The following is a 12388-nucleotide window of genomic DNA, read 5'->3' as shown; positions in this document are numbered from 1 at the left end:
TTCTGCAATGTAAATAAACACAGTAGCTAAATTCTGTACCTTCCTCTGCTCTTGCACCTTCATGATCAGTCATTCTAGTAGAGGCTGACCTAGACTGATTTATGATTCCTGAAGGGATGTGGGGCAGCTCATCATCTCCCAGATCAGCTATCATGTCGTAGAGTTTTGTCCTGTTGACCCCTGTAAATTAATGTCAGCAGTAGAGATTCATTTAACGGCTACCGCTTGACTTGCTAGCAGCCTTTAAAAGCAATCTACTAACAAAAGAGGCCATTTTTAAGAAGTTTCAGTTGTAAAAATCTCAGAAAATCAAAGATGTCTTCAATTTTCCATACCATCCCCCCAAAAAATATTGAAAAGATTTAAATATTTAAGATATTGACTATTTTTGTGGAGATATATATAATAGAGTCATCTGTCACTCAAAGTTCTGTAAGCTCAAAGATACAGAAGGTACCATTCAAACAAAAAACTTTGGTGTTTAACATTTAACAGTGTAAAGACTAAAATGAGTTTTCCCAACTTAATTATTTTTAAAAAGTTAACAAACAAGCACAAATGATTTTTATGAGGGTGCAACAAACAATTAACTTTCCCTGGTGTTTATGTGGATATTTTCCTGCCACATTCATACAACTCTGTCATGAACAAATCACTCAATTCCCCTCAACATGCTTTTTTCATTTTTTACAAATTTAAAAACTGATTTACCCATGAGCTCGCTCAGTTTCTCACTGTAGTATGAAAAGTCAACACTGTCACAGGCCATAATTACTGGGAGAATTTCTGCTGTTACCTAGATTAATTTAGGCCAAAATATGCCCAACTCTGTAGCATCCACAGTACTGTGGGATCTCTTGTTTTAACTATGAATTTCAGAAGTGACAGGATCTTGTTTCAACTATGAACTTCAGAAGTGACAGGAGAATCATTTCTCTTGTGTGTTTCGAAAGAAGACAGTTTTAAGAAGGTGAAAAGACAAAAGAAAATGCTTTGAAGTCTATGTAAAGTAAAAACAATTAAAACAGGCAAATCCAAGGCCACACATTATGACCATATTTACTAATGTCTATATTAATGGACTAGACTATGTAATGACTAAACTTCACTATGGCTATTAGAATATTAGAAATTCTATAGAGACTATCACTCATCTGTGCATCCCTAACAGAATACCAAGTAGCAAGATTGTAAGACTATACGGAAATAGGTGGGACCTTACACATTTACTAACTCTATTTCATAGTAATCCCTAACTTCTTGGAAATGCTTAAGCACTCCACTTCTGGATGCAACATGTCAAGTAGTCTGAATTTTCTAAAACAATTATAATGGAGAAACGCATTCTCTGAGGATTTTCCCCCTGACATTGAAGTGACTATAAACAAATTCTTTAATAAATGAAAAACTGCCAAGTCAATGTCAAACCATCAGTGAAATGCAACATGAAAGAAAATAAACATTATCCTTTCTCACAAAATAGCTCTCCTTTATAGCATTCCCACTTATGAATACCACCAGGATTGATCTGATTTGTTCTTAAAATCCTATGACATCTTAATTCCTCTTCAACTTAAAAATGGGAGAGAGGAAACCTTTTTAAAAGAATTCTCTTTTAAAAGTATTCTTCAGATTAATCCTTTTCTCTATTGATTTTATTCTAGTCAAAACTGTCACTGTTATGAATTATTGGAGAAGATTCCTAATTGGTTTTCCCATCTTCCGGCTCCATTTGTCTTCAAATTTGAATTCTACCACTAGATTAGTTTTCCAAAATTACCCATTTATCTTATCACCCCTTACTCTAAAACCGTAAGTAGCACAACACTCTCTGAATTAAGACTACCCAAATCTTGTACCCTGCACATGCTCCATTTGATCCTATTTTTTCCCTATCCAAGCTCATCTTTTCATCTTTTTTTTTTTTTTTTTTTGCTTTTTAGGGTCCAATCTCATCTTTTAGGGCTCCACCATACCAATCTCCATAATTTTCAAATCAAAGCAGTTTCTCTATAAGACCAATATTCACCAAGATTCCTTCTACTATATTTTGTCTTATCTGTCCTTACCTATTCTTCAGAAAGGTGAGAAAACTTCTGACACAGACATATAAATTGCTATCCTCTAATGTGCACTTCAGTCTATCACAATTCTACCCATTCCTCCAAACCACTTCCATCTCCTCTGCGAAACTTTTGTTGCTCTTCTCTGCTCTTTTTGTTTGGGCTGCACCTGTGGCATGAGAAAATTCTCAGGCTAGGGATCAAACCTGTGCCATAGCTGTGATGTCAAAGCTCTAACCATGAGGCCACCAGAGAATTTCCTTTCTCTGCTCATTCTTATTATACTTATGTATACCATAAAATTAGACTTTATTAGATACTACCTTATAATTTCATCATATGATACCTAAATATAATAAAGATAAGAAAAAGTTTTATCATTACCAATAATGTCAGGTTATATTTAAAGGGGAACACATGAACTGAGAAATAAGTAAAAGGAAAGTAGTAGACAACATCAAAGCTAATGTTCAAACTGAGGCTCCCAAATTATAAATTATTATTACTTTTTTTGATTTGCACACTACAGACAAACATTAGCTTCTGTGTGACACAGTGGCAAGTTTAGGAAAAGATGGAATGTTGCTGCTTTAATTTCTAGTTTCTCAAAACTACTAAAAAGATTAAAGCAGATTTCTTTCTTTCTTTTTCTTTTTTTCTGCTTTTCAGGGCCAGACCTGCAGCATATGGAGGAAGCTCCCAGGATAGGAGCAGAATTAGAGCTGTAGTCACTGGCCTCTGCCATAGCCACAGCAATGCAGGATCCAAGCCTCATTTGCAACGTACACCATAGCTCATGGCAACGCAGGATCCCCAATCCCCTGAGCAAGGCCAGGGATCGAACCCACATCTTCATAGAAACTAGTTGGATTCATTTCCATTGCGCCACAACTTCTAAAGCAGATTTCTTAAACAGATCTAACAGTCTTATCAAGAACTGAACTTTGTAAAACATCTTTAAACTAACTATACATTTAATAAGCCATCATTGTCTAAATCTATCCAATATTCTAAACACAATAAATGTAAAAAATGCCACTTCAAATAAAAAATTTGAAGTCTGATTATCAATAACGAGAATATTATAACGGCATTAGTGTAACAATATTATACATAATATAAAAAATAATCAAGGGCATAATTGAAGACTCATTAAGCTTTAAACAAAAACTGATTCCCAATTATTGCTTGAATCTATAGAATACTCTTTCTAATTTTAACAGGGAAGAAAAACTTTTCTTTTACTACTATGAATTATAAAACAACCCTCCCACCTCTTAACCACAACCTCCAAATCAATAAAAATGCACAATCCTCTAAATAGATTACAGGAAAATGACAAACACTGTGCCATTTATGAGCCAAACTATGGACTGACAATTGTGTTAGTGTTTGAAATTCATCCTTACTCACAAACATGTACACTCATGACACGAAACTTATCCTTCTATATACTCTACTATTATAAGTAAAATAGTACCTAATCTAAGTGTTTTCCCCCTCTCAGATGTGCCTCCCTTTGTTAAATCAACCTATATTCTGAAGTGAAACCAAATGGTTAGTATGCAATTTGGGAAAGATATATTTATTAAATTTATTTTAAAATAAGGATTTAGTTATGTCATGTTTGCTAGATCTGTCCTATTTTCTGATTATCACTGTAATTAAAGCTTTTACATAATAACTGCCCTTTTTTGCTTTTTAGGGCTGTACTTTTAGAAATAATAGAAAAAGTACATCTCTTTAAGTATACCTCACTTATTTAGCACGAAATAAATAATTGTAGCTATAGTTCAAGAGAAGGCTGTCACTTTTTTTGGAAGCACCCTCGGCATGTGGAAGCTCCTGGGCCAGGGATCAAACCCGCAACACAGCAGTGACTAGAGATGCTACAGTGACAACAATGGATTAACCTTAACCTACCATTCTACAAAAGAATTCCAAAACTGTCACTCTGAAGTCATTTTCTTTCACCTTAAGGTACGAAAAAAGAAAGGTAGAATGGTGTAAAGAAGCTGAAATACAGATAACATTAGCTTCCTGGCTCTTGATTTCAAAAAGCTTTCCATTTAAGAGTCAAATCATGGGTGAGTATTTACGAAGTTGAAAAGCTGGCATTCTCACGATCTTTTTTTCCCCATTAGGAAAAAAAGGGGTGGGAGTTCCCACTGTTGCACAGTAGGTTAAGAATCTGACTGCAGCAGCCTAGGTTGCTGCAGAGGCACAGGTTCGATCCCTGGCCTGGTACAGTAGTTTAAAAGATCAAGGGTTGCCTCGGTTGTGGTGAAGGTCACACCTGTGGCTCAAATTCTATCCCTGGCCTGGGAACTTTCATACACCACAGGTGCAGCCCTTAAAAAAAAAAAAGAAAAAAAAAGAGAATAAAAGGAAAAGGGCATTTAAGTTGGATTACATTTGCTGATTCCATATGGTAAAGTTAGCAAATAATTTTCTTCCCTCTGAGAAGCTAGAAAAAAAAGTCTGTAGAAACTTAATGCTGGGATCCAACACCTGTGATCCATTCACACTTTATTTTTATTTTTTGGTCTTTTTGTATTTTTCTAGGGCCAGACTCATGGCATATGGAGGTTCCCAGGCCAGGGGTCCAACTGGAGCTGTAGCCACAGGCCTACGCTACAGAAACATGGGATCTGAGCCAAGTCTGTGACCTACACCACAATTCACGGCAATGCTGGATCCTTAACCCACTGAGTGAGGTCAGGGACAGAACCCACAACCTGATGGTTCCTAGTTGGATTCGCTAACCACTGAGCCACAACAGGAACTCCCATTCACACTTTAGAATAAAGGGAAAAAAACCCATGGTTTATGAATTATTCTAACTTTTATAAAGCTACATCTTTATACAGAAGAAAATATAAGAAAAACCAAAAAAAGATAGATAATGATAAGAAAATACATGAATTATCTTTTCATGTAAAACTGTATCTTAGCATCACTTTGATGTACTACCTAGATGAAGACCTAAATTCTATTATCAATTAAAAATTAAAAAAAAAATTTCCATGGCAAGGATCTAGCCAACACTTTCATTTGGAATTCTATATTCAAGAGTAGAAAGTTCATCTAATTCAGAAAGGAAGTATAAAAAGAAACAATTTATTATTTCCTAATTATCTTACCTGAAACACTGTTAGAAACCTGATTTTTATATCTACATATATGGGTCAACTTAAAAGTACTACGTTTAAAAATACTAAAAACAAGGATAAGTAATGAGGTCCTGCTGTATAACACAGGAAATTATATTCAATCACTTGTGATGGAACATGACAGAAGATAACATGAGAAAAAGAATGTGTGTGTGTATATATATGTATAACTCGGTCACTTTCTGTATAGCAAAAATTGACAGAACCTTGTAAATCAACTATAATAAAAATTTTTTAAAAATACTAAAGATGAGAAACAACCTAAAGGATTAACTAATGGAAGCTAGGCTAAAATCCATAAGATGCTATACTACGTAACCACTAAAATTATTATTTTGTTAGATGGCTCTGAAAATTAAGAAAAAAATGCATTGAAGACAATATAATGATATTCTTATTAAAATAAAAGGAGATTTATGTATAAAGATATTTAGAAGAAGCTGGAAGGATAGATGCCAAATGGCTGAGGTCCCCAGTTCCTGACTTAATCATAGTAGTTCCCTTTCACCCATTTCACATGTTACATTTTCTAATACTCTGTACAGCAACAGGGTAGCTTGGTTAAAAAAAAAAAAAAAAAAAAAAAAAAAGAGTTCTTGTCATGACTCAGCAGAAACGAATCTGACTAGTATCCATGAGGACACAGGTTCGATCCCTGGCCTCACTCAGTGGGTTAAAAATCCGGCATTGCCATGAGCTGTGGTGTAGGTCACAGACGCAGCTTAGATCTGGCATTGTGGCTGAGATGTAGGCTATACCTTCAATTTGACCCCTAGCTTGGGAATCTCCATATGCTGTGGGCGCGACCCTAAAAAAGACAAAAAAAGAAAACATTATACAGAGGAATATTTATTGACATAAAATGATATTTTCTGTGAATTGTTAGCTAAGTAGACAAGTAACAAAACTGTGCATACTATGACTATTAAAGAAAATTAATTATGATTTTATGGGGATTTTAGTTTCAGTTCATCTATTTCTAATAGTTCTTAACAGATATGTTTTTTTCAATAAAAAACATTTTTAGAAAAACGTAAAACTTACAACTAAAAACACCTTAAGTTTTTTATTTGGCCACTCCCATGGCATGTGGAAGGTCCTGGGCCAGGGACTAAACCCATGCTAAAGCAGTGACCCCAGCCACTGCAGCGACAATGCCAGATCCTTAACCTGTTGCATCACAAAAGAACTCCAAAAAACCCTGTAAGCTGACTTACATCTTCTTTCTAAACCTCAAAAAGGTACAGGCATACCGCAGCAATATTGAGGATTCAGTTCCAGACCACTGCAATAAGGCAAGTATCACAATAAAGCGAGTCATATGAATTTTTAGGTTTCCCAATGCATATATAAGTTATGTTTACACTATACTATATTAAGTGTGCAGTAGCACTATGCCTTAAAAAAAAAAAAAAGGAAATACTCTTGCTCCTCTGTGGCTACTGCTTTGGCAAAGATTCAATCCTTGGCCTAGGAACTTTCACATGCTTTGGGTACAGCCAGAAAGAAAAAAATAAAGTTAACACTTTAATTTAAAAATACTTTATTGCAACAAAACCTAAAGGAAGCAGAAGGAAATCATGAAGATCAGAGAGGAAATAAATAAAGATTGAAAAAAAATCAATAAAACCAAGAGCTGTTCTTTGAAAGGGTAAACAAAACTGACAAACCTCTCACCAGACTCATCAAGGAAAGAAAACCCAAATAAACAAAGAAATGAAAAAGGAGAAATCTCAACTGATATTGCAAAAATACAAAAAACCATAAAAGAATACCATGAACAATTATATGTCAACAAATTTGACAACTAGAAGAAACAGACAAATTTCTAGAAACATACAGCCCACCAAAACAGAGTCAAGAAGAAACAGATAATTTGAATAGACTGAGCACTAGAAATGAAATTGAAATGTGGAAAAACAAAAACAAAAACAAAAAACAAAAAACAAACAACAAAAAGACACCTCCCTACAAACAAAAGTCCAGGACCACATGCCTTCACAGGCAAATTCTACCACATATAGAATTTATACCAATGGTTCTTAAACTTTTCCAAAAAACTGAAGAAGGAATACTCCCAAAGACATTCTATGAAGCCACCATCACCTTAATACTAAAATCAGACAAAGACACTACCAAAAAAGAAAATTATAGGTCAGTATCTTTGATAAACATAGATGTAAAAATTCTCAACAAAATTTCAGCAAAACAAACCCAACAACATATAAAGATCATATACTGTGACTAAGTGGGATTCATCAGATGGTTCAAAAATTAATGTAATAAACCACATTAACAAAAGTTAAAAAAAAAAAAAACACGTGATCATTTCAACAGATGCAGATACATTTGACAAAATCCAACATCCATTCATGATAAAAGCGTACCAAAGTGGGTACAGAGGGAACATATTTCAACATAATAAAAGCAATTTATAGAATTCCCATGATGGTGCAGCAGAAACAAATCCGACTAGTATCCATGAGGATGAGGGTTTGATCCCTGGTCTTGCTCAGTGGGTTAAGGATCTGATGTTGCCATTAGCTGTGGTGTAGGCTGCAGATGTGGCTCAGATCTGGCGTGACTGGCTGTGGCTGGCAGCTGCAGCTCCGATTCAACCCCTAGCCTGGGAACCTCCACATGCTGTGCCCTAAAAAAGCAAAATGGCAAAAAAACCCCAAAAAACGCCATTTATGACAAACCCGCAGCCAATATGATATCCTATGTGAAAAGGTAAAAGCCTTCCTGCTAAAATGTAGAAGAAGACAAGGATGCTCACACTCACCACTTTTATTCAACATTATTAGAAGTCCTAGCCACAACAATCAGACAAATAAAAGGTATCCAAATTGGATGAGAAGAGGTAAAATTGTCACTCTATGCAGATGACGTGATACTATATAAAGAAACCCTAAGGACGCCACACAAAAAACTGTTCAAACTAATCAATGAATTCAGCAAAGTAGCAGGATACAAGATTTGCATTCAGAAATCATACGCATTTCTATATATTAACAATGAATCATTAGAAAAGGAATATTAAAAAACAGTACCTTTTAAAATTGCACCCACCAAAATTAAATGCCTAGGAATAAACCTGACCAAGAAGGTGAAAGACTTGCACACAGAGAACTATAAAACACTAATGAAGGAAATTAAAGAGGATTCAAAGAAATGGAAAGATATCCCATAATCCTGGATTAAAAGAACTATTTAATATTATTAAAATAGCCATAATATCCAAAACAATCTACAGATTTAATATGATCCCTATCAAATTACCTATGACATTTTTCACAGAACTAGAACAATTAATCCAAAATTTATATAGATGGAGTTCCCACTGTGGCACAGCAGAAATGAATCTGACTAGGAACCATGAGGTTGTGGGTTCGATCCCTGGCCTCGCTCAGTAGGTGAAGGATCTGGTATTGCTGTGGCTGACAGCTGTAGCTCTGATTTGACCCCTAGCCTGGGAACCTTCATATACTGCAGATGTGGCCCCAAAAAGAAAGAAAGGAAAAAGAAAAAAAAAAAGCAAAATTTATATAGAACCACAAAAGACCAAGGATTACCAAAGCAACCCTGAGGAAAAAAAACAAAGCAGGAGGCATAACTCTACCAGACTTTAGACAATATTACAAAGCTACGGTAATCAAAGTAGAGTGGTATTACTATGGAAACCATGGAACAGAATAGAGAACCCCAAAATAAACCCAGACACTTATGATCAATTAATCGCTGACAAAAGAGGCAAGAATATTAAATGGGGAAAAGATGGTCTCTTCAGCAAGGGGTGCTGGCAAAAGTGGACAGCTTCATGTAAATCAATATAACTAGAACATACCCTCATACCATGCACAAAAATAAACTCGAAATGGCTTAAAGACTTCAACATAAGACATGATACCATCAAACTCCTAGAAGAGAAAATAGGCAAAACATTCTCTGACATCAACTGTACAAAGTTTTTCTTAGGTCAGTCTCCCAAGGCAATAGAAACAAAAACAAAAATAAAACCAATGGGACCTAATTAAACTTAACAAGTGTACCTTAAAGAAAGAAAGAAAAAAAAAAAAAGGTGGAGACAATTCAGGGAAAAAAAAATTAAAAGAGAACCTAAAGAATGGGAGGAAAGTGTTGCAAATGATGCAACCAACAAGGGCTTTATCTACAAAACATACAAACAATTCATACAACTCAACAACAAAAAAGAAACAACCTTTTCAAGAAATGGGCAGAAGACCTAAAGAGACATTTCTCCAAAGAAAACATATGGATGGACAGTAGGCACATGAAAAGATGCTCAACATCACTAATTATTAGAGAAATGAAAATCAAAATTACAGTGAGGTACCTTCTACCGGTCAGAAAGGTCATCAGTAATAAGTCTACTTACAAACGCTGGAGAGGGTATGGAGAAAAGGGAACCCTTCTACACTGCTGGTGGGAATGAAAATTGGTACAACCACTATGGAAAACAGTATGGAGGTTCCTCAGAACACTAAAAATAGAACTACCAGATGATTTAGCAATCCACCCCGGGGTATATGTAAAGACAGAACTATAATTCTAAAAGATACACGGAGAGTTCCTGCTGTGACACAGTGGGTTATGAATCTTACTGCTGCAGCCTGGGTCACTGCAGAGGTGTGAATTCAATCCCTGGCCTGGCACAGTGTGTTACAGCATCTGGCATTACTCCTACTATGGCTTGGATTCAATCCCTGGCCCAGGAATTTCAATATGCTATGGGGGTGGCCATTAAAAGAAAAGATACATGCACCTCTATGTTCATTGCAGCACTATTCACAATAGCCAAGCCATGGATACAATCTAAATGTCAATCAACAGATTAGTGGATTAAGAAGTGTCATACACATACACAATGGAATACTACACAGCCATAAAAAGAGTGGAATAATGCCATCTGTAGCAACTTGGATGCAGCTAGAGATTCTCATACTAAGTGAAGTAAGTCAGAAAGAGAAAAACAAATGCAGTATCATTTACGTGTGGAATCTAAAATAGGGCATATACAAACCTATCTTCAAAACAGAAACAGATTCACAGCCATGGAGAACAGACTTGGTGGTTGCCAAGGGGGTAGGGAGGGAAGGACTGGGATGGACTGGGAGTTTGGGGTTAGTGGGTACAAACTATTACATTAAGAATGGATAAGCAGTGAGATCCTACTGTATAGCACAGGGAACTACATCCAGTCTCTTAGGATGGACCATGATGGAAAATATTATTAAAGGAATACATACATACATATATATCTATATATATATAACTGAATCACTTTGTTGTAGAGCAGAAATTGGCACAAAATTGTACGTCAACTATACTTCAATAAAAAATAAAAGAATTCTTTATTGCTAAAAAAGGCAGGGTTGCCACCTTCAATTTATTTAAAAAACAAAAAACACAGTATCTGTGAAATGCAATAAAGATGTTGCCTGGGAGTTCCCACTGTGGTGCAGTGGAAAGGAATCCAACTAGTATCCTTGAGGATGTGGGTTCAATCCCTGGCCAAGCTCAGTGGTTTGGGTATCCAGGATTGCTGTGAGCTGTGGTGTAGGTCACAGACTCAGCTAGGATCCCGCGTTGCTGTGGCGTAGGCTGGCGGCTATAGCTGATTTGACCCCTAGCCTGGGACCCTCCATATGCGTGGGTGCGGCCCTTAAAAAAAAAAGACAAAAAAAATGTATGCCTGTATAGATTTAAATATATTCTATCAAAAAAAAAAATGGGGTGCTTATATTTTAAATCAAAAGCCACATTACCTAACATTTTCTAAAGAAATCTTCAGTGGATAAGTAAAGTTTATGAACAGCATACATAAAATAAGTAATCTAATATGAAAATACTTCATTTCTTTAAAAAAAAAAAAAAAAAACTAAACCGAAAATTCTAATGTCATTGTTTCTATATTAAAATGGTTAATCATGCAGAAGTACCTGTATACTCAACATGCATTAATTATATAGGTAAGGGATGTTGGAATTGCCCTGTCCAGCACTAATGTGTTTAAATGTGATAAGTAGTTCAATGTTTAATCCTAAACTTCTTAGAGAACACTTTGTCTTTTTATCCACATGTAATAATGCAAATTAGCATAGTTATAAAAGTGCATAACAGATAAAATCCCAAAACTCCTCACTTCCACAGTATATTAAATCATTAAAAAAATGCTTTACTGAAGGAAATACACCCTTTCCCACTATAACTGCCATCTTATAAACTAATATATTTGTTACCTGAGAATGGGATATTAAAGAATGTCTATGGTTTTTGTCTTTGTCATCTACTGTTTTTTTTTCCTTGACATAGTCAAAAAAGACTAGCAAAAATCAATGGCCAATTCAAAATAATGTTTTTCTGAAACTAAACTTGAAGTTTCTTCACTTAATATTCATAGATCTGAAGATGTCTTTCATGTGGTTGTTTTTGATTCACAATATGTAAATGCATTACTTTAAGAGATGCTAGAGCTAAATTTATACTTTTGGTAAATATTGGTCAGGATATAACACAGTGGAAAATATATGGAGGTATCCAAAGACACTCAGCTATTGACCAAACTCTACTGCCACCAACTACCCTCTCCTTCCTCTACCAGAGCAGCCAAGAAAGATGGAGAGATTTTTTTTTTTTTTTTTTTTGCTACTCTTGTCTGTGGTTAGATCACAGCACAAACTACGGAAGGGATTTTCCTAGTCACATTTGGAGATTCCCAAACTAAGAAATGTAACCTGGATATGAATTGGTTATAGCAGTAATAACCTATGAATCAAAAACAAAGAAATTTAGGGGTTCTACTGTGGTGCAACAGGTTAAGAATCTGGTGTCGTCACCATAGCGGCTGGAGTCACTACTGTGACGTGGGTTTGATCCCTGGCTTGGGAACTTCCACATGCCATAGGAGTGGCAGAAAAAAAAAAAAGGAGAAATTTACACTTTCTCCCTTTTGAACAAATTTCTATTATTTTTCACCCCAAGGCCAATATTTCTTACAATCTGGTAAATTTTTTAAAGCTTAAAATACAAACAAAAACCTTGAAAATTTTCATGTTTATCCACATATTTAAAATGATATTCCACTTGATCAATAACACATCCTAAATTACATTAAAATAAACTTCAATT

At 35.3% G+C, this 12388-nt stretch overlaps 1 protein-coding gene across 4 annotated transcripts in view; it reads right to left on the bottom strand.

Moving 5' to 3' along the window:
* Nucleotides 1-12388, bottom strand: part of STRN3 (striatin 3) — a 105895-nt gene that overhangs the window by 24317 nt on the left and 69190 nt on the right. For 2 of the 4 annotated variants that reach the window (XM_047797138.1, XM_047797139.1), the window contains one exon: nt 40-180. The exons of the other annotated variants lie outside the window; for them this stretch is intronic. In XM_047797138.1, coding sequence (XP_047653094.1) covers nt 40-180 — 141 coding nt within the window. The remainder of the gene's footprint in view (nt 1-39; nt 181-12388) is intronic. 4 annotated transcript variants of the gene reach the window in all.

Source organism: Phacochoerus africanus, chromosome 9 (genome assembly GCF_016906955.1).
Source record: "Phacochoerus africanus isolate WHEZ1 chromosome 9, ROS_Pafr_v1, whole genome shotgun sequence".
Lineage (NCBI taxonomy): Eukaryota > Metazoa > Chordata > Mammalia > Artiodactyla > Suidae > Phacochoerus > Phacochoerus africanus.
This window is presented reverse-complemented; position numbering and strand designations above follow the sequence as displayed.